Consider the following 27,652-nt stretch of genomic DNA (forward strand, 5'->3'; position numbering starts at 1 on the left):
CCGTTAAACCTGGCGGATGCCGTTTGCAGGCCGATTATCATCTCAACTGATCATATCTGCAGCCCGTCATACTTAATGGTCACGGTTTGTGGAAAATCGGAGGGGATGGTCCAAAGAAACAATAACCATTTTCCTGGACCCTGAAACTGAAACACTCTAAAATCATGTATGTTTACCCGCGGCTCCAACAAGAAGTAAAAAGAAAATCTTGCGTGTGCTGGGAAGCCGTTCTCGGGAATTGATCAGCTTTCACCGCGCACGCGCGTGTAAAATAAAAGCTGCATAAATAAAACCGCGACGCAGTCTTCATGCAGAAAAGGGGCGAGAGAAAGCTGACTCATTTCATACCTACGTCTGCGCCGGGGGAGAAGCGGCCCGGTCACACGGATCCGGCAGCTGCATTTGTGTGGAGACAAAGTGAATGGCTGCAGGGTGGAACTGTGCGACTGCGTGGCTCAGTGTTAGAGCCCCGGTGGCCTGTGGTGGTACAAGCGGAGCCAAGCTGGGGTATCAATGACACACAACCTCCATATCAAAGCAGGGGAACGCGGCGAAAAGCCGGCCCTTGTTGATGTTGCACATGTTGATTTCAACCCCCCTCATGTAAACCCGCCCGAGGCCTCGTTCGCATGTAAGTTGTATTTCCGCGCGTGAGCTGGAAGCGCGGCCCGCCGTCCTCCCGCTCCGGAAATCTCAAGCGAGATGGGAGAGGAAGACGTGTGAGAGGCAAAGAAAAACCTTTTCGAGACACAAAGACATCTGGTATGTGCTGCCAGGGAAATAACAAAAGCTCACCCTCCAGTCATCTCTCTCTCTACCTCTCAATCTGCTTTTTTTTTTTTTTTTTTTGCATCCTCTCATTATTCCCGTCTTTCTTCCAGTGAGCCTGCCCGTCTCCTTCTCCGGTCTCTCCCTCACCCTCCTCGACCACCTCCCCCCCCTCCCTCAGCCGCTTCTTCCCAATATTTCACTCTCATCTCTTGCCCTAATTCCTGCAGCTTTCTTCCTCCCATCATTTTTGTCCCTCCCTCGTCTCCTTCCCGCCCTCTCATCTCCTGTCTCCCCTCCCCCCAGCCGTCCTCCTCGACCCCGCATCCCACGTCGCCGCCTCACATCCTCCGCCCCGCGCCGACACCGACATGGCGCTCTTCTCGCGTCCCTTCTTTAGTTTCCGTTCCCTGGCGTTTGTGTTCATAGCCAGGCCGGCGACAGCTGCCGCGGCAGACAGGCAGCGGGTACGGCGGAGCCCAGGGAGACCGGATGATGACGGGGGGGGGGATGAGGAGGCAGAAAGGCGGCGGGGGTTAAAGGGGCTCGGTTTCTGTGATTCTTGGCGAGCTCTGATGCATGATGGCGCTGCAAGCCACTGTTTGGCCGCTAGAACTCAAGTAGGGTGTGAGATACAACACCCGAATTTTCCGGGCTAATAGCATCCTTTCCTGTTAACGCTGAACCAACCGTTTTTGCTGTTATTACATTGTTTTATCAGCTGTAACCCAGCCTTAATGGGTGAGTGTAAAACTACCTGTATGTCATTTAGAATTTATAATAATAATAATATTAGTACATCAGACTACTTTGGAAAGATTTGGAAAAGACAAAACTATCATCTCACGCCTGCTCACATCTAAAGACTATTGTAAATTTCAGCCTATAGAGGGCACCTTTCTATAGGCCGCACCTACTAACTTTTAGAAGAAAAAAGAAATTGTACATAAATTAACCGCAGGTGTCCCCGTTGAAACATGAGATATTTACACAGCAAGACGTTACAGGAAAGGTTTTTTTGGAAAACTTGTAATGAGGGAAACGAGTGTAACATCGACAACTACCAGTACGTAACGCAAATGCTTTTTTTCAGAATTCTGTGCTGCAGCTTTGTTTCCTTCTTCGACAGCCAGACTGGTCGCTCTCAACTTGAAATCCGCATCAAATGCATCTCTGCACGTCTTTTTCACGACGGGTCGTGTGCAAAAAGCGATTTGAAGAACGATCATAAATGCGAGTGGGTTTGCCGAAACTGTTTCATTTGTCCACTGTGACGGTGTTGGCCGAAGGAAGCTACTTAAATAACCCTATAAAAATCCATAAACTAGCCGCTTTGTTGTAAAAGCCGTAGTTCTCAAAGCACGTGAAAAATGTTACATGCGGGAATTTACGGTAGTTTTTAGAATTTCAAGCCGTTTCAGACTGAGATTTTATAAACCGTGAATCTTACCGGGTCACCGACCGCTCGTCTTTCTGTACGCCCCCTCCTGATCGGGACGTCTTTCGCTGTTCCCGGCGTTCATCCATACCGCCAACAAATACCGTCTCTGCCGCCAGTACCGCTCTGGGGACTATTTGTCTATCGGGTTTCCCGTTTCTGGTTTTGTTAGAGTTCATCTAACATCTAAGACGACGAAAAGACCGATTTAAAACAGCTCAGATTACCGCCTGAGATGACAGGAGCTGTGACTCCAGCAAAACTCCTAATGTTTTCTTCCAACTTTCACTTTTTAGCCTGCGACAGTGAAAATCTTTAGGCGGAAGCCCAGCATAACCGCTCTTAATTCTGCTTGGTGTTGCTCATTCAACAAATCCCATCGAGGCTTCAAACTCCCGATACGTCTCTGCAGCGGTCCGATCGGCCGACCCACCCTGGATGTTTCAGATCTGCGTTTCAGGATAGCTAAGAGACATAAAAGCGGGCGTCTTTCGTTTCTGAAATGTTGCCTCCGGCATCGCGAGCGTGGCAAGTGCCAAAACCAGTTTCAGCCGAAATCGTTCGCAGGTATTTTCCCGGCTGCCGATGAATCATAATCGTCACCACCTCCAAGTGTGGAGGTGTTGGGCGTTAGCAGGAGGCTGCAGAGGGTTGATGCCTTGTTTTACTACCATGGCAACACCTGCTCCTGTAAAAAGGATGAATTGCTTTGCAGGGTGAAAGAGAGTGGGTTCTTGTGAAGACCTCAACTCCACATGGTCAGTTTCTGTCAGAGAGATTATCGTCAAATGCGAAATAAAAAAAGAAAAAGATTAAAAGCACCAAAGCCTGTTTATCTGCCCAGAATTATTACTTTAGCGCAGAGTGAACCTGGAACAACAGTGAAAGAATACGCAATATATACGTATTGAGGTTGGCCACAGAACGCAGACGATGATCACTTTAGTTGCATAAGTTATTTATCTGTGCATGTAATAAAATGCAAAGAACGGATCAGAATAATTAAACACCATTGATTTGCTCTCGACCCACATCTCACCGTGTGTTACGTCCAAACTGAACTCGCTTGACATTTTCACCTGATGCAAAGGTAAATGTAGCTTTTTTTTTTTTTTTTTTGTATATATCTAGCTAGCTAGCTACTTTTTACTTTTAACTCAAGTGTGAAAGCTGGGTGGGAAGCGGCCTCTAGTGGGGACATTGTAGATTTTAAACCTTGGCATCAGCCTTTTCGTGACAGAAACTACATTGACCTGGAGGAATTATTAGTGCACCCGTGTCCAGTTTTGGGCTCTTAACTCTCTTACACCTTAGAACTAATCGCTAGCATCAGCAATTAATTGTATTTTGTTGCCGGGTGACGTAAACGGGAGCAAAATCTGGGTTGTTGTACGTAGAATCGAGATACTTTATTGATCCCGAAGGAAATGACGGTGTGTAGCAGCCTACACATAATACACATTGCACATATCACATATATTGCACGCATCGCCATACATACAACCAGTCACTTAGCATGGGGAAAAATATAACAAATAATTTTAAAAATAATCCAACAAGGGAGGAAAAGTACCCTGCAAGGTGTCCTGGAAGAGTCCTTTGGTGTAGTAGTTATCCAGGAGAGTGCAATAGATTTTTGTCCAGGGTAGTATAGGACGGTGTTGATACGACCGTGGATGCCTAGCAACTTTGCGTAATGCCGTGCTGAAAACAAATGTTTTCATGCAAGTGATGTTTTTTGAATTGATCAAAAATCACACCAGCAAATTTTAGTTCGGAAAAAAACAGGCCTCGAACGGAGGCTTTTTGAAGACGAGCCCTCAGCATCTGAAAGCAGAGCTGGGTTGAATTACATTAAATAAGAAGAAAACAAATAGAGAAATCAGGTCTTCAAGGTGCATACTCGTGTGTCTGCTCATATGCAGAGGCTTAGCCGACCAAACCTTGCGCGTAAACAAGCCTGCAGCTCCATCTTCCCTGACCTTTCTGGTGTCAAGAAACTGGTCCGGTCTGGGTGCTCCAGAAGAATCAAACATCCATTTTCATTGTTAAAATTGTCTTCGCTATACCCTATAGCTAGTTTCACATGTCCAGTAGGTTTGATAGCGGTTGCTAAGCTGCAGTCCGAGTACCTAAACCTGGTTTAAATGCCCCCAGATGACCTGAGAATGTCTCGTGACGGTGCGTGCAACATGTGACATGAATGTTGTATTGTCTCTGCAGCAGCAGGCGTAGTAACATCAGAGCAAACCGAGCATTTATATTTTTCCATCGACACATTTGCCATCAGATAATCCAAAAAGATCGGGCTTCGTCAGCGAACAGAACGCCGCCGGAAATCATCGAGTACCTTGTCGTCAATTTGCTTTATATTCCGGTTCACTTCCATCGCCCTGTTTGTGTCTAGAAGAAAAAAAAAGGGCGCAGCATCAGGTTTTTAATGCAGGTAATACATTTGAATTAAATCATGGGCTGTAAAAGTTCAGGTTACAGTTGGTCTGTTGCTCCATAATCATTTTTAGTGTTTTTTTTTTTTAGTTTCCTCTTCTCACCAAGATAAAGCAGCTATAAGTGTTTCATCAGGGTACTGTTGTAATAGTTGATTTATTACCAAATGAAATAGAATTTCTGAGTAATCAAGGGCAATAAAGGGTTAAAACCGAGGGTTTACTTCTCGGATGTGGCTGTTCTTTCCTAAAGCTCTGACCTTATGACCTTGTTAGTATAAGAACGAGTCAGTGGCGCAGCAGACTGAGGTGAGCTTTAACCAAAATAACACAGCAGATATGAATCGGCGAATGCTCGAACCGAAATAACACACCGTTTGCCTTCGCAACGCTTCTTATTGTGAGTTTTGTAACTCCAAATTGTTTTTCTGCCGTGTTTCCCGGATGCCTAAAAGTACAGATGAACTACAGAAATGTATAAATGTTGTCTTTGCAACACTTTTCCTCCTAAAATTCAAAATTCAGCTCTATATCCAAATGAATTTTCTGGTCACACGCTTATTCCGAGCTGCATCCTGTCACCCTCCCTTCCTCCTTAAACCAAAATGCTAAAATTGCACCTTCAAGAGAAATGCATCGATTGAAGCTGACAGGCCGCGCCACCCGCAGCTCAGACGACCCCACCCTGAAACTCACTCAGCCTCGAGTAAAGCGGTTTATTTAAGGAAGGGCACCACACAGAGAACGGTGAGACTCAGCGGCAAAAATAAAAAACTCTGCAAATAATGAGGGGAAAGCGAACGCGTTTCACAGGCACTCCTTCGAGGGAAAGCAAAGCTGATTTCGCTCCGGCCTTTTTCATCCTTAACATCTCCTGCTGCAAAACAGAATTGCAGTGGAAATGGGCTCCTCCAAGCTCGCGCTGTCTTAGTTTAGGTGAAGCTCAAGATGGTTAATGACAATGGCAGGCGTAGCTGCGATTTGAAACACATGCGACTGTTCAAATTGTGAATCGTAAAAATGTCACAAAAGTGGGTTTCAGTCGCTAATGTGTTATCAAAATAAGCTGCTCCGCTTTGCATGCTGTTCCAGAACCCACTGTGCACGTAAGTCACCAAAACAGATGGCGGCGGTGGTACTACTGCACGGTGGGAAATTTACCAGTTATCCCGAATTTCTCATAATGCGGTCGTCATGAGACTCGAAATATGACTATGAAATGAACTGTCAACAGCGGCGTCTCTGAAAAACAGGATTTCGGAGAAACAGTTGAGGCAGGAAATGCGTGAGCTGTTCACAGACTCAGCTTTAGAATCTTGGAGCGTGGATGATATATATATATATATATATGTATGTGTATATATATATGTATATGTATATACATGTATGTGTATATATGTATGTATATATGTATACACACACAAATATATATGTATGTATACATACATACACACAAATATATGAGATGAGAACAACTTAATTATGTATGTATTATGTATGTATGTATATATGTGTGTATACATGTGTGTGTGTGTGTCTGTATACGTGTATATATATATAAGTGTGTGTGTAAATATATATGTATAAATGTGTGTGTGTGCTTATATATATATATATATATATATATATATATATATTTGTGTGTGTGTGTCTGTATGAATATATATATATGTGTGTGTGTGTGTGTGTGTGTATAAATATATATGTGTGTATATATATATGAATAATATGTGTGTGTGTATATATATGTGTGTATATATAAATATATATGTATATGTGTGTATATGTATATACACACACGCACACACACATATATATATATGTATGTATGTGTGTGTGTGTGTATATATATATATTGTGTATACATATATATGTGTGTATATGTATGTATATAAAGCATATATATATATATATATATATATATATATATATATATATATATATATATATATATCCAGCAGGTCTGGACCACGCTGACTTACAGAAATCCAACATTCCTCCGGTGTCTTTTATCGGTGCAGAAAGTTTGGATGGATCGCAGCTCAGCGTTGGCGACCTTCTCCCTCAACCGGTTGGGCTAAAAAGAGAGAGAACGAAAGAGAAGGACATAGAGAGAGAAAGCCAGAATGTGATGAGGTCGGGGAGGGACAGACGCACGTCATCTCTTATTAATAACAGCCGCAGTGCCGACAGCCGAACGGCAATAACCGAAATAATACATCAACAGCCGCAATATTCATAGAAGAAATAGCAATGGCGGGCGCCTGGCGAGATGCTGCAACAGATCAAGCCCCGCCCCCAGGGAACCTGCGACAGATCTCGGGTTCCTATCACGCGCCGATGAAGGGACGTGAACGCGGCCGTGATGGGACGAGTGGGAGGAATGAGAGAGGTGCATCATGGGATATCCAAATGGATAAACCAAGAGACGAGCCTAGCACTAACGATAAACCCTACCCAGACTGTTTGTTTGTCTCTCCTCGCCCTCCTGTTCCACTTCAGCTGTTATATTTGGTTTTCCTTGTTCTCTAAATACGTGTATCTTGCTTTTAGTTCACGTGGGAAAAGCAGATTCTATGTTTCTTCAAGCCCCCCTGCCCCAAACTAAACACAGCAAATGCACCTTTATTGCTCTGCAATAAAGGTGGGAGTGGGCCTGATGGAAATGGCGTCCATCAGAAGTCAGGGTGTTTGATGGCATTCCTCCTGGAGTTGCAGACGGCGTGCAGCCCATGTTTAATGTACTCACAAACCCGCCCGGAGGGCCATCAGTCAGGTTAAAGTCTGGCTGCTCGGTGTTTGAACAGTGAGTCAGGTGAGTTTCTCAACCCGGTTCAGGGTCCGAGGGCGGAGGAACGGACGTCTGGTGTTTAAAGGTTGTTTCGAAAGGCCGTCCCTCCCTCTGCTTTCCATGCGTGAACTTCTTCGTCATCATCTCCCTGATCATCATCGTCACCGCGAATGTGTTTTCACAGCGCAATCGCAAATCTCACGCAACCGATTTAGCGGTTTTGTTTTCGGTTTCTCGGTTGGAAAGGAGCGCAAACAGGCCCTTCAGGAGCTTCCCCCTTTACGAAACGTCTCGATGCGATGCGGTGTAGGTGAAGGATGTGAAGCGATTGGTTGTTTAATAATCACGGAGCTCTCCGACAGCCCTCCGCGCTGTGGATAACATTTCCAACAGCTCTTAAAAGCCACATCATCCTTCAGGATGTATTTTCTGCAAATGCGCTCTGATGCAACTGGCACACTCAGGATATTTGTTGTGGTTGTTTTTTTTTTTTATTTATTTGTGTCGTTACATCCCAGATTTCGTGCTCTCGGCACGAAACATCTTGAACGTGTAAGCCGAAGTGACTGAGCAGCGGCGACGTGAATAACCGTGCGCGGGTTTGCGTTCGAGATGTTCCAAGGGGTGTGAAAAACAACACGGAGGGCGTGTTCCATGATATATCTGGAGCGGAGCAGGTGGACTTTCTGCTTCACTCACACATTCGGTTTCTGTCGACAAATTGCCGTCGGCTTCCGTCGGCGTCTCCAGCCGGGCCTGCGGAGCAGATCCTCTGCGTGCTCTGCGGTTGCCGGCGGCGATGGCGTAACAAACCAGCCGAGGCGGACACACCCATCCCAGCATGCAAACACTACCCTGCTCCTCTCTCCTCTGCAGAGAAGAGGGGAAGCCAGCGATTCTCAGGCTGTCCCTCAGAGCCCGGGTTGGATAAAAAAAGATGTCCGGAGGATGGCAGTGTTTATTATTTCTCTCAGCATCCTGCTCTCATTCACCATCTCCCACTTGTTTAGAGGAAGGACACACACACACACACACATACATTCTGTTGATACAATGACTGTATGTTTTACCCACTGCGATTTTCTGCAGCATCAAACTCCCATGCAACCTGAATTGCACATATGTGTGTGTGTGTGTGTGTGTGTCACCTACGGGTGATATAAGTGTGGAGATGTAATCCCCCCCCCGACGATTATCCAAAAACGCTCGACTTCACTAAGCCCGACCACAGTGCACCGCCGCAAATCAGTATCATAACATTGTAATGACCGGAAAGGGCGATGCTGCAAGTCAGTGCGTGAATTGCTTTTATCCGTGACGTCGCTGTTGCTGTTTAATTTGAGTGCTTGTGCTTGTTCTCCGTATGGAAATCTGTCTGTGGACCGGCGGCTCCAGATCCAGTCAGACTTTCAGACCGGGGCCGAACGTGAAGAGACACACCTTTGTCGCATGAAGGGTTTCGTGTGTGTAGGTGTGTGTGCGTGCGTTCTGGAGTGGATGTGTGTAAACAAAGACGCTCCTGTGTGTGTCGCCCAGCCACCCTTTGCATATGCCCATAGATAACAGACAGAGACAGAGAAAAAGAGAGAGTCACCCCCCGCCTGCCTCCCAGTGTGTACACTCCAAATATTTCCATAGCCGGCGCTCACAAAGAAACGAAGGAGGAAGTGCCATATAGACGTGGAGGAAAGATAATGTGAAAAATTATATTTCAAACAAGACGGTGCGGCGTTTAGCGCTTCCGCCTCGCAGCAAGGAGGTTCCTGGTTGGATTCCCAAGGGGGCGGCGAGGGGGTCTTTCTGTGAGGCCCCTCCTCGTGCCTGCGTGGGGTTCCTCCAGGTGCCTCCCAGAGTCCAAAAACATTCAAGATTCAAAATGTTTATTGACATGTGAAGTCGTTTGGGTAGAACTCATTCTACCCGACTGGCATCAGACACGTAAACAACTGACATTCGTTCTTCCCCCTGCAACTGTAAAGTCTACTGACACTAAATTGCAATCATCCTTGCACCTGCACTTTGAGTTGCACTCTGCACTTTGAGATGCAGCTGGGAGCCGACGCCGACGTGCACATCATTTTTTTTGTCCATCGCTGTCGCTCAAAGTTTGGCTGTTGGACGTTCCTCCGCTTCCCCTCCTTCCTCATCCGACGCCAGGAAGGGATTTTACATTTAATACGGCCCGGTTGTCCTGTACACCGCCTGTAAGAATGCATCATTCAACCTGTTGAACTTCAAATCTCACAAAAAGACGAACTTAACCGCCCTTAATGTGAAAATAAAAGGCGACGCGTAGTTCTTCATGCATCAAGTGGCCTCCATCGCAATGCACACACACACACACACACACACACATACACATGCTTGTTGTAGCCAGTGAAACAGCAGAGACGGTAATAAAACTGGAAATAGGAAAAAATGCTCATTTTTTGTACATGTAAAGTCTAATGCCACTAAATCTGCTCTCAAATTGCACTCATCCTTGTACCTGCACTTTTTGAGTTGCACACCAAGCTGCACTCAAACGTCTTATTGCACTTTATTCTACTCACTCTTCTCATGCAATGTTCATATTCGTATCTATAATCCTATTTATAATCATATTTACACTCTTCTACCAGCCTAAATGCACAGCGGAAAGCAAAAGAGGAATTTCACTGTACAGGGAAACACCTCTCTACACTGTACATGTGACAATAAGCACTTTGGATTTGTATTGACAATAAATAGGTAGTGTAAACATGATCATAAATATCAACTGTGTTAGCAGTGCAGGTGAGGCACTGAATACACTTTAAATGCACCATGCAGGAGGTTCATTGAATTACCCAGCTGTGTGAATGAGAGTGAATGTTTATTTATTTTTTTGTTAATGAGAGGATGAATGGTCGACGGCGCACAAAGATAGCCGTTCTGATTGGAGGTGACATCTGCAGGAGGAGAGGGACACCTTCATGAATTACACGGATATTCCTCTGCAGGGGAAAAACCCAAAACGGCAAGAACATGGTCACGTGTTCGCCATGCAGCGTGTCAGTTAAAGAAATCCATCTTTTCAACCTTTTTTGTTTTTTTTGTTGTTGAATTCCCAGTAGAAGTAGCAGCAGTGTAACCTTGCCCAAAGCAAGGAGACATTAATAATAAACATATGTATAGGCAGAATTGCCCCGAAACGATATGTATCTGCTGTAGAGGACAAAAAAGAAGAGCAGTCAGTGCAGTAACTCATTCAGATGGGGTTCAGTGAAATGTGTGAAAGTAAAAGACCCTGAATTATGGAATAAAATGTATAATTAACAACCACATCATTCATATAATGTAGCTCACGGCTGAGTTACATAGAAATACATTTGTTAGTTGTGTAAATAAGACAGAAACTGCATGTGATACAAATAGAGAAAACAAATGCGCCTCCGAGTGCGGAAGCTGTGCTCTGGTGTTTTTCCTGCAGATTGAGCAGCAGATGTCAGATTTGAAGTTGAACGTTCCTCCTCCTCTTCCCCCTCAGTCCTCATTCTGGAGCCGGTGGAGCGCGACGACCTGGGCGGAAAAACGCTGAAGATCACCGACTTCGGCCTGGCCAGGGAGTGGCACCAGACCACCAAGATGAGCGCGGCGGGCACCTACGCCTGGATGGCGCCGGAGGTCATCAAGCTTTCGCTGTTCTCCAAGAGCAGCGACGTATGGAGGTAGGAACCTCGAGGGACACCACAAAAAAAAAAAGGAGCGCCGAAATACGGAGCTGTTGGCCGGAGACGGCGGCGGGCGGCGTGTCCGATGCAGGGAAAGTCAGGCGCGTGTTGATAAGTGCTCAAGGACGTCTCCTGATGTGATGCTTCTCCTCCAGAGATGGAGATCCTCGCCCACGGCCCCTTCCCTCTCACAGGCACACTTTTTTTCTCTCAACCTCTTTGTTTTATTGCTTTTATTTTCACTGTTTCTTTTGGATCTGAATTTTGCATATATGTCTGTACGGTGTCCTCGAGTGTTAAATAAGGTGCCTTAAACATAAAGTATTATTATCATCATTGTCGTTATTATTATTATTAGCAGATTTATGGACGTAGCGAGAAAGGATATGAAAGTAGTTGGCGTGCAAGAGGAGGATACAGAAAATAGGGTTTGATGGAGAAGGTTGATTTGCTGTGGCGACCCATGAAGGGAAAAGCTGAAAGGAAAAAGAAGATTAGCATTTTTATTATTATTGTTGTTGTGGTTGTTATTGTGTTGCTTTGCCCTAATCCTGGCCTGTCTGTCCATCTGACTCATTGTCTATCTTTAGTGTCAGAATGACTTTCAGTCTCTACTGACTGATTTTCCATCTTTTTGCGGTGAGTGATGCCTCCCCTGCACTGAACCCTGGTCTCATATCAACCTCAAATGACCAATTCCTCTTTGGAGTAAAACCTAAAGTGTGTGTGTGTTTTCAGGCCTTGTGAGCGGCCGTCGCCGTTGCGTCCGCTGTCACCGTGTGAAATCCATGAATCCCTCCAACGGTGTGTTTCTGTGTGCCACAGCTTCGGCGTGCTGCTCTGGGAGCTGCTGACCGGCGAGGTTCCTTACAGGGAGATCGACGCCCTGGCGGTCGCTTACGGCGTCGCCATGAACAAGCTGACGCTTCCTGTCCCTTCCACCTGCCCGGAGCCTTTCGCTCAGCTTCTGGGAGGTAAGCGGCCGAGCGTACAAACAACCACTGAACATGCACCTTATTTTTGTGCTATCCTAGTTTTGTCTGTGGCTGCGAATGCAGCTGGGAGCCGACGCCGACGTGCACGTCATTTTTTTTTTGTCCAACGCTGCCGTTCAAAGTTTGGCCGGCGGTCGAAGCCATATGTTCCACCGCTTCCCCTCCTTCCTCATCCGACGCCAGGATGGGGTTTTATATTTAATACGACGCGGACGACCGCCTGCAAGATGCATCATTTAACCTGTTGAACTTCAAATCTCACAAAAAGACAAACATAATCGCCCTCAATGTGAAAATAAAAGACAACACATAGTACTTCTTGCAATTAAATGGCCTCCATCGCAATGCACACACACACGCACACACACACACTTATGCTTGTCATAGCCAGTGAAACAGCAGAGGCAGGAATAAAACTGGAAAAAGGAAAAAAAAAAAGCTGGATTCATTAGCTGAATTGTCGTGTATTGATTCGTTATTCTTCTACTTTAACTTTGGGTTTATCCCCTCTGGGGTTGCCAGACCGAATCAACCTCCTCCACCCGGCACTATTCTCTCTATCCTCTTCTCTCACACCAACTAAATTGATTAGTTATTGATCGGTTAAATGTAAACCGTGTGGAATCTGACAGCTGCGATAGGCTCAGCCGTCTGGATAACAAACGTATGAATCAACAGTCAAGCTGGACGTTTCCACGTCTACTAAAAACACAAACTCAGGTCAAAACAAATGAATGACACTGATTTTCAGGGAAAGTATTTTTGTAAATGTAAATTCTATCATTAATTTCCAGACTGTAAGCCGCTACATTTTACACACGTTTTAAACAGCTAATGCGGCTAATTTATGGACCAATGAAATGACCGTGAAATTCTGAGGACTTTCAATTCCGACTCAGAAGAAGACGACTTTAGCGGTTTTAGTGAGCAGGAGGAAAACCGAGATAGCGATCGGCTGGAGTCGGACAAAGCGGGGATAGAAAATGGATGGATGGATGGACTTTTCCTTGTGTTATTTATTATTCATCTTTTCATCAGCCGTGTTACAGGCACTGTTTGGGGGAAAAAAAGCATTTCCAGTATGTATTTGTGGATGTTACCGGTATGTATTTAATTAGTTTCCGTGTAAATATCTGATGTTACAACATGGACACCTGTGGCTTTTGGACAAGTGTGTCCTATATATGCACACATACCGTATTTTCACGACCATAAGGCGCATCGCACTTAAAGGCACAGTCTCAGTGATGTGTGGCATTACTGTATTTAACACACACATAAGGCGCGCCTGATTATAGGGCGCGGGTTTTATATGCGATCCACGCTCACACTTTCCCCTTTACAAGTGTGCGTATTTAAAAATAGAGCGGGAGCAAAACTGAGTTTGGTATTCACATTTTTTTTACCGGTAATCGTCATCAATCGAACCCATCGAAGTCCTCATCCTCTGTTTCTGATTTGAACAGCTGCGCTAAATCTCCATCCAACATGCCAGGTTCACTTTCTTCACTCTTAGAGTCGCTTTCCGTGCTGCGCGGCTCCTCGGAAATGATGCCGGAACAACAGTGCCGGCAGACACGTTAGCCCGAGCAAAATTGCGGCGTAACTCGCCCGGCGCTGCCTTCCACTCTTAGTGAAACCGTGGTCTCCAAGAAGACTTTTAGTACCCCGTTGTGCGAATCGCTACCGTGCTGGTCCCCTTCTTCTCCACAGCGTGACTCACCGGGACGTCGAAAGTGAGCGGCACCCAGTCCATGTTAGTGATGCGGCTGAGCTGGATGTGTTTGTCGGCGATGTTTTCAGAGTTGTTAAAACAGCGATGTTCTGCATAACGCACATACCCGTTCTTTTTTATACAATCAACGCCCACACTTCCCCCTTTAACGTTCTCATGATGTTCTCTTCTACGTCCGCCTTATAACAACAGCACACACAGTGCGCACTGCACTATAGGGCGCGCTGCACATTTTGTAGAAAATTTAACTTTTATGTGCGCCTTATAGTCGTGAAAATACTGTATATTTGTTATTTTTAGCCAGTGCGGCTTATATTCAGATACATATTTAGTTTTTTTTTTTCCATGCAGAATAAAATGAGCTTTAAGTTAAAATGCAGACGATTTCAAAACAAGATTGCAAACAGAAAAAACTTTTATTCCAATTTATTGGCGTAATGTCCTGCATGCACGGCACAAAGTACTGCACACTTTGCCTCTGAACAGCAGGGTCACGCTCTCTTTCTGTTGTTTTCCAGAGTGCTGGAGCCCCATCCCTCACAGCAGACCCTCCTTCATCAGCATCCTGCGGCGGCTGCTGGCCATCGAGCAGTCGGCCATGTTTCAGATGCCCCTGGAGTCCTTCCACTCCTTACAAGAAGACTGGAGGCTGGAGATCCAGCAGATGTTCGATGAGCTGCGGGCCAAAGAAAAGGTGAGAATCCAGAAAGCGTTTCGTCGACTCCCGGTTGATACAAACCCGTAACCTGAGGTGTTTCCGCTAATGAGAGTTACCTTAGCAACCGTCCCCTCGCGGGGAGAGGTGTCAGATGGGGTGTTGCGACGCTAACAACCCCCCCCTCGCCTCCGTCGCTCCCTCGACAGGAGCTGAGGTCCTGGGAAGAGGCGTTGGCTCGGGCGGCCGAGGAGCAGCGGGAGCAGGAGGAGCAGCTGAGGAGGCGCGAGCAGGAACTGGCCGAGAGGGAGATCGACATCGTGGAGCGGGAGCTGAACATCATCATCCACCAGATGTACCAGGAGAAACCCAGTGTGAAGAAGAGGAAGGGCCACTTCAAGAAGAGCAGGCTGCTGAAGCTGGGCAGGGACAGCAACTGCATCAGCCTGCCCTCTGGTGGGTGGAAAGGGGAACTGCAGGACATCTATTTTTTAATTTCAAGTTATTTTGATGGAGTTATGTATTATATATATCTATTTTTAATTATTATTTTCAATTTGATGGGTTATGTTGAAAGGAAAGATGAAAGCTGAGACTTTGTAAAATTAACCTCAATATCATATCCAATTTTTTTTATTTATAATGCTCTCTGGAAAAGAAAGATCATCTCACACAAGTTGGGGGAAGCTCTTGGGATCCTTGTGTTCAATGTGTTCAACGTGTGTGTGATTGGAGATTCACACACTCGCGGTCACTAATATAATCCACGCAATGGAAGATACAGATTCGAATTAGGTGGATTTTACGTTGACAGACCCACGAACTGTCTTTTTACATCTTTATTATTGTTAGACGTTAAATCGGCCCATCATCCCGTCGTAAGGAAGAGAAACAGAGTTTAATTCGGGAAGGTGTCATTACTTATCTGGGATTAGCGGGAGATTATTTGAGCTACAATGTTTTCTCTCCGTTAGGATTTGAACACAAAATCACCGTGCAGGCATCGCCCAGCGTGGACAAGAGGAAGACCCAGGGGAGCGAGAGCACCACCCCGCCGGCCAGCCCGGGGGTCATACCCCGGCTGAGAGCCATTAGACGTGAGCGTCGGCGTCCCCGTCAAACAGAGCGCTCTGGATTTTAATCTTCCACCGACGGCCTTCTTTTCTTTTCTTTTTCTTTTGTAAATGCAGTGACGCCCAACGACGGCAGCAAGACCTGGGGCCGCAGCGCCGTCTGCAAGAAGGAAGACCTGTCGGCCAGCAAGAAGAAAGGGCGCACCTGGGGGCCGAGCTCCACCCACCAGAGGGAGCGGGTCGGCGGGGAGGACAAGTACGTGCGGCAGCGCTTCATTTAATTTGTTTTGCAATTCTGTTCGGATTTATTTTACAACACATGGAGTCATCTGTGAGTCTCATGTCCTGGACTGGGGTATAAAGTGACATTTTTGCAATTTGCTTGCATATACATTTTAATTTTAACGCCCCGAGCTGCTCTTGAACTTAGACTTAAATGCCAGTTTTCTTTGGTAATCATGTTTTTGGCTGAATGAGGTGAATGATATCTTTGTGAATGAGACAGATGTTGTCAAATTTCACGGCTGAGGTGTTTATGATTTATGCAGGTTTCACATTCTGATCTTCTGAGTGTTAAAATATCTTAAATCAAGGGTGGCTTTCTGTGACCAGAACACTGCCTTGCCACCTCTCATTGTCGGGAGTTGAGAAAAGATATCTCGACATTATTTCACACCTGGTCAAAACTCGCCTAGGGAATTCTAGGATCTATCGGGTGTCCGGTCAAGCCGTGGAGAAGCGGTGGTTTGCGAAAAACATCATTTGATTCTGACGATCAATCAAACGCGGGTTTTTCAGGTTGAAGTCACTGGGCGAGGGATGCAAAGTGTGGTCCTCCAGCGCGCCCAACCTGGGGAAGTCGCCCAAACACGCACCCATGACCGCCGGCTTCTCCAGCCTCAACGAGATGGGTGAGTGCGACCCGTCCGCTTCAAGCCGTAGCTCGGGCTCGAAATCCCGTCCCAACCGCCGTGCCGTTTTCCCCGCCTGTCGCCAGAGGAGTGTTGCGAGTTCGAAGAGTCGCCGGGCTCCCTGCAGCCCTCGGAGACCAGCAGCAACGGGGCCGCCGAGGACTCCGGCTCCCTGTGGAGCAGCCTGGGGCCCGGCCCCGCTCTGGGCCTGTCCATGTCCAGCCAGGGGCCCTCGGGCCTGGGGTCGGGCGTGGGCTACCAGGACTCGCTGCGCCGCTGCAGCCAGAGGAAGAAGAGCGACACGTTGCTGCTGGGTTGCGCCTCGCTGCTGGCGTCTGTGGCTCTCGGGCAAGACCTGCTGCAGCTGGGAAAACTGCAGGTAGGTACTCTCTCTCACACACACACACACACACACACACACACGCACACACATGTTAGCTTTTAAGGTAAGCGTGTTTGTAGAAGCTAGCCGCTTAGCCACCGCAGGTAGGTACTCTCACACACACACACACACACACACACACACACACACACATGTTAGCTTTTAGGGTAAGCGTGTTTGTAGAAGCAAGCCGCTTAGCCACTGCAGGTAGGTACTCTCACACACACACACACACACACATGTTAGCTTTTAGGGTAAGCGTGTTTGTAGAAGCTAGCCGCTTAGCCACTGCAGGTAGGTACTCTCTCACACACACACACAGACACACGTTAGCTTTTAAGGTAAGCGTGTTTGTAGACGCTAGCCGCTTAGCCACTGCAGTTAGGTACTCTCTCTCACACACACACACACACACACACACACACACACACACACACACACGTTAGCTTTTAAGGTAAGCGTGTTTGTAGAAGCTAGCCACTTAGCCATTGCAGGAAGGTACTCTCTCTCTCACACACACACACACACACACACACACATGTTAGCTTTTAAGGTAAGCGTGTTTGTAGAAGCTAGCCACTTAGCCATTGCAGGAAGGTACTCTCTCTCTCACACACACACACACACACGTTAGCTTTTAAGGTAAGCGTGTTTGTAGAAGCTAGCCACTTAGCCATTGCAGGAAGGTACTCTCTCTCTCACACACACACACACACACATGTTAGCTTTTAAGGTAAGCGTGTTTGTAGAAGCTAGCCACTTAGCCATTGCAGGAAGGTACTCTCTCTCTCACACACACACACACACACATGTTAGCTTTTAAGGTAAGCGTGTTTGTAGAAGCTAGCCGCTTAGGGGAAAAAAGTGAAGCGTGCGACTGGAGGTGCGGTGTGTGATTCCTCCCGCCATTTCCCGCAGGTGCTCCAGGACGAGCAGGACCTTCGAGAGGAGCAGCGTAAAAAGAAGGAGAGCCTTTTCCAGCGGACGGGACGTTTCCGTCGCAGCACGTCTCCGCCCAGCCGAACCCTGTCCCTGTCCCTCTCCCGTCACCACGACTCGGCGCTCCCCTGCCTGGACCCCTCCCCCTCCGTGACGCTCCTCTCTCTGTCCTCGCTGTCCGACTGCAACTCCACAAAGTCCCTCCTCCCCTCCGATCCCGACGAGTACCCGCTGACGCCGATGACGCCGGCGGCGCAGGTGGCCCCCTCCCTGAACCCGCTCTTAGACTTGCGGGCGGAGAGCTTCAAGAAGGAGCCCAACCAGTCGCTCACCCCGACCCACGTGTCCGCGGCCATGGCCACGACCAGGGGGCACAGGCGCACCCCCTCCGACGGCGCCATACGGCCCCGAGCCCAGACCCTCGCGCACCACCGGTCGCCGTCGGACGGAAGCATGCCCATGCCTCCTCCGCCAGGAGCGACGCGCATCACGGCCGGCAGAGGTAGGAGACGCGTGGACCCGAGATTTCACGGAATCCGTCCCGAGTTTGCTCATCCCGCTGTCTGGGAATAGCCAAGTAAATAACACGACATGGCAAGAGTTTGCTTTTTGAGAGGAAATAAAACCGTACTGTTCGCTTTCTTTCTTTCTTTCTTTCTTTCTTTCCAGAGAGATTTGTAGATCAAATAGTAAATATATATACTGCTCAAAAAAATAAAGGGAACACTTGAACAACACAATGTAACTCCAAGTCAATCACACTTGTGTGAAATCATAGTGTCCACTCAGGAAGCAACACAGATTCATTTTGACTTGTTTTAAGGACATTACATCAAAGTTGGATCAGCCTGGAGTTTGTTTTTACACTTTAATTTTGAGTGTGATTCCTAATCCAGACCTCCATGGGTTGATACAATTGATTTCCATTGATCATTTTTGTGTGATTTTGTTGTCAGCACATTCAACGGTGTAAAGAGCAAAGTATTTCATAAGAATATTTCATTCATTTAGATCTAGGATGTGTTTTTTATGTGTTCCCTTTATTTTTTTGAGCAGTGTATTATATATAGAGATGCTTCAAACACTTTAATATGATCTGCTGTCATCCAGGAGGGCAAGACATGCTGGATATTCCTCGTCTCCCCGACCCTTCCACCATCTTCCCGGTCCCGCATCGCCGCAAAGCCCCCGCTCCCCCGATCCCGGAGCCGGCCCCGCCGTGCCTCATCAGCCCCCCGGAGCGACCCAAGACGCTGGAGTTCGCCCCCAGGCCGCGACCCACCCCGGCCAAGATGCGACCCGACCCCTGGAAGCTGGGCTCCCTCTCCCGGACCCTGAGCTCATCGCCCGGCAGCAGCTGCGACAGCCCCCTGGGTTCGGGGGACAGCGGCGCCAGCGCCGCGCGGCCCAACCTGATGGACATGGACGTGGAAGGCCAGAGTTCGGACCACACGGTTCCTCTGTGCGGGCAGCTGCAGCCCGCCACTCTCTGCGGACAGCAGTACTCGTAGTGCTTTCTGCAGCCACGTGCAGAGAGGAGGAGGCTGGAGCTTCTGAGCGCGCTCACTGACAAGTCTGACGCTTCGCCTCTCCCCATCCCCTTCCTATGCAACCCAGTCGCTTTCCTCCTCCAGGAAGCGCCGCTGCCTGCCCCTTTCCCCCCATCATCCCCAGGAGGCGTCTCCTTCTAAAACATCCGAAAAGCCATTCCAGTACTTTTGAAACTTTGCTAACTTCCTCCGGAGCGGCGTCTCTCCCGGCGTCCAGCTCCCAAAAAAGAGGCTCCGGCCCGTCGTCTCGGCGGTGAAACAGGAGGAGCTGAATTATTCAAAATACGAGAGTGTCCTTGTAATCGTTCCCGTCGGCGCACTAACGTCTCCTTCGACTCCAAAGTCAGAGCTCCGTAACACATCAGCTGTAAAACCTTCATCCTTAATGTGTCATTGCTCCGATGGGGGTCATCCTTCTCTACTTCCTCTCCGGCCCCCACCTTCCCCTCCTACGCCGAGGCGGGGAAAAGCCTTTTTCGGTGCACTGGTTGTTTCCTCAGCCTTGTACAGTCCAAAAAAAAAAAAAAAAAAAAAAAAGAAAAAAAAAACAGAGTTTATTTTCTCAGTGCTCACACCATCCCCGCTGTGATCTCCTTGCAAAAAAAAAAAAAAAAAAATTTTTTTTTTTCTATGGGGTCGACAGACCAGGTGTGTATCTCTGTATGAATGTGTGTCTTAACTACAACATGTGGATGAACTACATGGGCCGGTGCTTTTTTTTTTTTTTTTTTTTTTTTCCTCCAGTGCATGTAGACACACACACACACACACACTCTTCTGTCCGTTTCTCTGGTTTCTCGCAGTCCTCGCCGTGTTGCTTCAGGAGGATCCTCACCCGGGATGCAAAAGTCACTCATCGAACTTCGGGGATGTAAATTCTACCTGATGTCTGGGTAAAAAAAGAAAAAAAAAACAACAACTTTGACCTCATTTTCATTCAGGAAATCTGGATATCTCCTCCTCGCCTGCTGCTTGCACCGTCGGCTGGACTTTAAGCGCCTGGACCCGGCTTGCAGACCTCCGGTCACACCTTCTCCCCTCCTGAGTGGTTTTACTGCAGCGAACAGCTAAAGGAAAAGTCAATCTTGGCCGCAGGTGGTGTTTAACCTCACTTTCTCCTGGTGAGTGTGTGTGTGTGTGTGTGTGTGTGTGTGTGTGTGTGACAGTATATGTGTGTGCGTGTGTGTGTGTGCGTGCAGATATGCGTTTGCGTGTTATTATTTGTGTGGGATCGTGACTATCCCACACACGGATAGTCCAAAGTCATTCTCCTCATGTGGGTACAAACACTGAGTATTTATTAAGTTTAATGTTATTATTGGAAATAATGAAATATTATGATATTGTTTTCTTTTTTTTTTCCTGGGATATCTGTATATATTTGTTAATATAACAGGAAAATTTGAGGAAAAGGCAATGAATCAGCTCGATGAAACATCCCTGTCGTCTCCGGTCCCGACCTGTGACTCTTCGGGGTGAAATGAGGAGTTTGTCATGTGATGAATGATCTACCAGACAGGCGAATAAAAACGAAAACGAAGAAAGATGCTCGGCTGTCGGTTCTGCATCGGCTTCTTTAACGTAAATCCGACCCCGCTTCCGGGAAACGCGGCCCGTTGCTCCGGGTTGTTAGCAGATTGGATGCATGTCACCTGCAGAGAAGATCCCTGCTGCAGTAGCAGAAGGGATCCAGTAGGTGGCGTCGCTTTGCCCTATGATGTCATACCTTTTCCCCGGCTGTGTGCATCTCCCCCCCCCCCCTCGCATCCCGATTGTCATTCCCTGACACTGCCGTTACCGTCAGAAAGCAGACGGAGAGGCGTCGTCGCCCGGTGTTTGTAAGGAAATGATAAAATCGTAAAAGCACCGCGTTTGCACCCTCAGGTGGAACGGCGCATTCTGACACAAGCGACAATCGGCGGACACAAACACACATCCAGACACACTCCAACTGCTGTGTCTGTCAGTGTGACCACCAATCAAACACCCCTCCAGACGCCAGCCAGTTACCTAGCAACCTCTCCTCACTTCCATGGCGATGCTATTAAAAGCAACAACAAAGAGAAGAGAAAAAAAATGGGGGGGGGGGAGATGATGATGGGCCTGGAAATGAAGTGTGTCAGAGAAAGAGGCGTTAAAAGAGCTCGCGCAGAGGAATCGGTAGCGTTGTTTCACAGCTCACACACACACACACACACTCCTTTCCAGTGGTAAGGTCTTGCTGGCGTCCCATCTCATCCATCCATCCATCCATCCTTTCTCGTTGCCCAAGAACTGTATTTCTGCCATTCTTTCATCGAGCGGGCGTAAATGTTGATGAAGGTGAAGACCTGGATCGGTGTTTCCCCAGCTCTCCCCCTCGCCTCCTCCATATTAGCCTGAATCTGATTTCATTAAGTCCCTAAAGTAAACCCATTAAATACTTAAAGGATAGTTTAAATCTGCATTGCAACGCCGTCATTATCCAATCCCAGGACAGATGTGAAGACCGCAGGTTCGTATCTTGCAGCTCAGCTTGTAAATCCACCTCGGTGTGTGTGTGTGTGTGTGTGCAGCTTTGTCCTGTCAGAGAACATTACCCCGATGAGGTCATCAAACCCCCCCCCACCCTCCGCTTCGATGCACAGTTTCTGCAGCGTCGCATTCTTATGGAGTCTAATAGGCATCGGGGGTCAGCGGAGGGGTTTCGGTGTCTTTCGGCGTCGGACGGGAGGATCCGGGAATCGAACCCCCGTCCTTCCGTCTTGGAACGGTTGAGATCTAATTCTCCGTTCTGAATGACCACATCATCCGGGTTTGTTTGAAACTTTATTCATAATCTTCATCTTCCAATCGATAGTGCATTCCCCGGGCTAGCAGTTCGGTAAAACCGGCGATGGAGGCCCGTAAGTGTTCGGACGTGGAACGGAAGAAAAAAAAAAAAACAAAACAACAAAACAACCCGAAAACAAATCTGGAGTTTCTGGTCGAAGCAGGTCGGGCGGCTCGGGAGCGGCCCGCCCCCCGGATCCCGCAGAGAAAGGGAGGATAGAAACACCAACAAATACAGACACTGTCACGAAGCAGCTCCGCGGAGGAGCTTTTTAAAATTCTCTTTTTCTACCTCTTGCGTTTTCTTTTCACTGTCGATAAAGTAATTCAGTAAAGCTTTTCACAACCATAAAACTTTTTTTTTTTTTTGTACATATGTATTATATAATCCACAAAAAGAAAACTACTCTGACATCTGACAGACATTTACCTCAAATGACATCAACAAAAAAAATTGCAAAAAAAGAACAGCCAGTAATTAAAAGTTTCCTTTTTTTCTCATTTTTTTTATAGTTGTGCTTTTTATTTTGTTTTCAAAGCTACACCGAGGCAGAGATCGCCCGTCCCTACCGCGTGTCTGCCTGCACGGGCCGTTCGCCGTGCAACTAGTTTCCCCCCTAGACTGCGTTTACACGTGGAGCTGAAATGACTTAGCACGCCCTCACACACACACACACACACACACGCATACACACATATAAACAAAATGGCGGATTGGCGCTTTGGAGAGAGGGCTGCGGGAGGAGGCCGATCCCCGAGAGGCCGGCGCAGCGGTCGACCGCACCGATCTTACGATTTACCTTGGAGACGTGTTGGACTTTGAGTATCAACAAATCAAATATTAACCGCGAGGACTTTTCTTTTTGTGGATTTGAGATCTCCACGTTACTGCGCGGCGATTTGATCGAACGCCGGCAGATCATAAAGAGCCGAGGACGAGTAACCCGAGGCGATGGGTTTGTTTGCGCGGAAAAAGAAGAAACACGTGCGCCGGCAGATCTCAAGTAATGAACGAGATCCGGCAGCAAAAACGAAGAAGGAATCGTCGCAGATCAATGGTCTTTTCCACGCCGAGCAAATGATTCACAATCACATTATTGTTCATCGCGTGATAATAGCAATACTATCGGTCCAATTAGTCCCAGACTTGAAAGCGGCGTTGACGAAACAGTGTTGCCAGAGCGTGAAACTCAAAGAGCTCAGCGGGTGTTTGATTACTGTTTGGTTTCTTCCAGCGCCCCAGAAAAAGCGTCCGTGTATCTTTGCTTCAAAGGTCGTCAAGCTTTTTTTTTTTTTTTTGTGTTGTTTTTTTTTTTTCCCCTTTCGCCTCCTCTCTTGTTCTTCTTCGAAGTTTAAACCCGAGGATCGTCGGATTGTGTTGTTTTTTTTTTTTCCCGAAGACTTTTGGTTCTGCTGTGACCCCTTCGCTTGGCCTCAAGCTTATTAGCGGCCCATCTGGGGTTAAAATCAGACGCCCCGCAGTTACATTTGGGTAAATACTCAAAGTCTGATGTCTGAAGTCAGACAATCTGGCCTACTTCTTGCGCTGGCCTCTCCGTATCATGCCGGCCTCCTCCGTACGATGACGTGGTTTCTCCAGAACCGAGGAGCCCGTCGGGGGAAGGGAAATCTTCCTTTTCCTTCCACATTCTCACTGCGGCCGATCCACGAAACGACCCTCTCATCCGTCCCATGTGTTTAGCGACGGGCAGAATGGACGAAACAGCGGCACAAGAAGACGGTTTCTTGTCTTTTTTTCTTTTTTTTCATTTTTCTTTTGGCCACATGCCATGACAGAAAGCAATAGATCGGATCCCCGTCCCGTACGTTCGGATAAACTTTCCGGAGCCACGCGTTACATGCAGGAGATGGGACTTGTACACAGGAAAAGCGGTAGGCGAGGTTTCCCGGGGTCGAGACAAGGGAAATTCAGGTCATGCTCGCGCAAACCGGCGGTTGGACCGCCTGCGGGGGAAAAAGGTCCGAGCCGATGCTGAAGCTACCAAGGAAAGCGATATCGGCGTCATCGACGAGCGGGCTTCACGAGTCACAAGAGGAGCGGCGGCGAACGATGGATGTCCCCTTCGCCGCCCGGTTTTGAACGTCCACGAACGACCGATGGCGACGTCTGAGGCTCGTGCTCCTCGGCGGGGAGGGATGGCGTGTTGAAGTGCAGGGACGGGTGTGATGGTTTTCCCTGCGCTAAACGGACAGGAGCTAGGATTTCCTCGAGAGAAACGCCGCTCTAGAAACCTCCCGTCTCGTAAAGGGCGGCTGACGGGACTCCGATTCCAGTGGCTATTTTCCGTTGTGACATCATTGAGGGAAGGAGGGGCTTCGGAAAGCGAGGACGACGACACACGACCCAAGAGAGACTTCAGACGGAATAAGGACACACCAGTTTCCACAAACGGCAGGAGCTTGTCTACCGGCTGAGAATGATCTCAGCAGCTAAAGAGTTCTTGAGGACGGCGGGAGCAAAAGGAAAAGAAGCTCGGTAACAAATGACGAACATTGAATTAGCCCTTGGATTGAAGAAACAGAAATGGAGATCCACCGAAAAGAAAAAGAGAAGTTAAGTAAAGAGGCGGCTTTTTTTGTTGCGTTTTTTTTTTTTTTTTTGGACTTAATTAAAGATCACTGGTGTTCATTAATCCCACAGTCTTGTGTACAATCACATTGGGCGATGGTCTTGATATGTGTCTCACACACACACACACACCCCTAAGGATCCTCTGCTGACCCACGCAACCCTGGCGTTCTCCCAGAGATCCAAACAGACAGAGAGAGAGAGAGAGAGGACGGAGGCGGAAACAGAACGTAGCAAACGTTTACTAAACCATGTGAGCGTCCCTTAATCGGTTCTGTGATTTGAATCTTAAATCCGGCGGCGTTCTACGACTATAATACAGCAGGTTTCGGCGACTTCTTATTTTTCTTTTTCAGATTTTTCTCGGCTGTCTGAGTCGAGGAAGAGGAACCGCAGCACCTGAGGGAGAAGATGGGAGGACGGGGGGGGAGAGGGAATGGAATAGGAGGGTGTTTTTCTGCAGACGGCGCTTGATATGTCTCCCGCAAATCGCCGGCGGGCGATTGGTCGGCTCTCCGGCGTGGATCGGCAGAGGAGGAGGAGGAGGAGGCAGGGGTGGATGCGGGACTGGGAGGAGCTGGGAGGGTGAAAAGGTCAAAGGTTAGCCCTGGGTCTCTTTGCCGCTCTCCCGTTCCCGCTGTCCGCTCTTGCTCATCTTCATCTCGGTCAGCTGGATGTACCGCAGCACGTTGGTGTCTGAAAGAAAAGGGTGGAGAAGGTGTTGAAAGCGATGAAGGTGAGGTTTTGAAATCTTCCCCACAAAAGCAATCCGAGATAAATCGTGCACTTTAAGATTCTGCTGTGGACTCTCTTCGCTCCGAGTAACATCGCGCCTTTCTGTGCGGTCGCCGCTTCACGCACGCCGTCGCGATCATCTGTTATGATTTACAGACGCTCATCGCCGACAGGGAATTCTGCTGTTTGTGCGAAAACGGCCCGGCCGTCGCCGGGGTGCAAGATGGACTTCCAGCTGAGAGGGTATATATTAAAAAAAAATGTCTCCAAGCGCAAGTATTATTTTGTTTCTAAATATGATCATTTATTTAGAGTCACGGAGAGAAATATAGGAAGGGATCGTTTCCACCTTTGTAAACCGTCACATTACAATAACATTCAGTTTGTTTGTAATCCAACCGGGGACCTTCGTGCTGTGCAAGGGAAGCGCTAACAAAATAGAATAGCGGTAACAATATAATACAAAGCTGATCTTCGCCTGCTTTTAAGACTCTCTGAGACATTTCTCTTGCATTTTACCTGATTCTCAAGATTATTCCAGGGTAATAGAGATGAGCGCGGTGCCAAGATCGTTCATAAGAATTAAGTTGAGGACCGAATTTGCGTCCGAGAACCCGAGGAAAATTTCATTTTGATAATCAGGTTCTTGTCGAACGGCCAAACGAAGCGCTTCCGGTGCTCGTTTCTGCCTCCTCGACGGATTTCCTCGCTCTCATCCTCACCTGTGGGCTCGCGGTTCTTGGCGTCGCGCAGGTAGCGCAGGGCACATTCGTAGTCACCCAGGTGGTAGAAGGCGATGCCGGCGCGGTACATGGCCTTGAAATGGTCTCTCTGGTGTCCCAGCACCTTCAGACAGTACTCCTTCACCCGCTCGTAGTTCACCAGCTCAGACTGCAACAGACACGCTGGCAGGAAGAAGGAGGGAGGGGGTTAGCATCTTGCACAAAATAGCAAGAATAGTGATGCTAATCCCGCAGATAATAACATTCAGCTCATTAAGCGAGGATTGAATTACACATTTTGCTGACATCTCACACCCGCAAAACCCGGTGTCCGGCTTTCTCTTTTCCCGGACTATAAATACCCCGCACTGAATGGCTGGCGCTGTAAAATAAGGCCCGGACGGTTGTGTAAGCGGTTTGAGCCTCCGGGAGGGAGAGCCGCGTCTCGGCGTGCCGCTGCCGAACGGAAAAAAGAAACAGGAGAGGGATTGAAGAAAGGGAATTCATCTGGGGGTGGCGCTGGGTTCGCTGCCTGTGCAGGTGTGTGGTGAAAGAAAACACGGCGTAACTCCTTCGGGATGTGAGCGTGAGTCTGCCGGGCCAAGCGGGACCACGCTGTTTGTCTCCCCACTTATTTTTCTCTCTTTTAGTTCCAGCTATTCTCCCGAGCTGGGACGCGCCCGCGGCTAAAACGTGAATAACTTCATTAGTAAAGATGCAAGCGCACGCGTAAATTACCGCGGCCGCCTCGACCCTCCCCCTTTCTGAATCTGCCCTTGACACACAGACAGCTCTGTGATAACATGAGTCAGGGACTGTGAGCCGGGAGGAAGAGTGAGTCAGGAGTGGGAGGCGGTGGTGTGGAGGGGGTTCGCGGGGGCGTTACTGAGGGTTAACGTAAAGCAGAGGAGGTGAGACCGGTGGGAGGCCGGAGGGTGAGGAGGGGAGGGGAGTCTGCTAAAAGCCCTGACTCAGAGGCGTTACATAGGTTTTTTTGTGTGCGTGCCAACAGAAAAAGGTCAAGATCGTCATGGGCGACGGAGCCGTCAGTCACACAAGGTCATGTTTCCTCGTCCGGTGCACCGACCGTAATTTCCGCTCCTTTTTTTCCCCACGTGCTTCGCGGCTTAAACAATGATGCCACCTCTTATTACCTGTCAGGCAGCAACAGTGCACGTTTTGACTGCAGCTTCTTTGAAAGTGCACATCGCCGACGGCGACGACTTCTTCCCGCAGCTCCGTCACGGTGAGCTACTGATAAAAGCATCCCCATCAGGTAGAGACCAACACATCTCATTTATGCAAACTAACTCAATGTTTGCCCTTTTACGCACGTACGTTAGTAATATCGCTTTACACGTTGAAAGAGGACATCTCCGCCCGGAAGTGGACTCCGTAAATAAGGCAACGGCAAAGGA

General features: G+C 48.0%; 2 protein-coding genes across 2 annotated transcripts in view; one reads left to right on the forward strand and one right to left on the reverse strand.

Annotated features, from left to right (window-relative positions):
- Positions 1–24,940, forward strand: part of map3k10 (mitogen-activated protein kinase kinase kinase 10) — a 38,495-nt gene extending 13,555 nt beyond the window's left edge. The window contains exons 3-12 of the mRNA XM_086164033.1: positions 10,953–11,133; positions 11,962–12,110; positions 14,385–14,560; positions 14,731–14,977; positions 15,496–15,618; positions 15,712–15,850; positions 16,393–16,505; positions 16,592–16,884; positions 17,806–18,328; positions 18,937–24,940. Coding sequence (XP_086020159.1) covers positions 10,953–11,133; positions 11,962–12,110; positions 14,385–14,560; positions 14,731–14,977; positions 15,496–15,618; positions 15,712–15,850; positions 16,393–16,505; positions 16,592–16,884; positions 17,806–18,328; positions 18,937–19,337 — 2,345 coding nt within the window. The 3' untranslated portion in view covers positions 19,338–24,940. The remainder of the gene's footprint in view (positions 1–10,952; positions 11,134–11,961; positions 12,111–14,384; positions 14,561–14,730; positions 14,978–15,495; positions 15,619–15,711; positions 15,851–16,392; positions 16,506–16,591; positions 16,885–17,805; positions 18,329–18,936) is intronic.
- Positions 22,172–27,652, reverse strand: part of ttc9b (tetratricopeptide repeat domain 9B) — a 31,071-nt gene continuing 25,590 nt past the window's right edge. The window contains 2 exon segments of the mRNA XM_086164042.1: positions 22,172–25,473; positions 26,235–26,417. Of these exon segments, the coding sequence (XP_086020168.1) occupies positions 25,379–25,473; positions 26,235–26,417 (278 nt within the window). The 3' untranslated portion in view covers positions 22,172–25,378.

The sequence above is a fragment of the Fistularia commersonii genome, chromosome 18 (genome assembly GCF_037954325.1).
Source record: "Fistularia commersonii isolate RoL2024-O1a breed Wild chromosome 18, RoL_Fcom_v1.0, whole genome shotgun sequence".
Classification (NCBI taxonomy): Eukaryota; Metazoa; Chordata; class Actinopteri; order Syngnathiformes; family Fistulariidae; genus Fistularia; species Fistularia commersonii.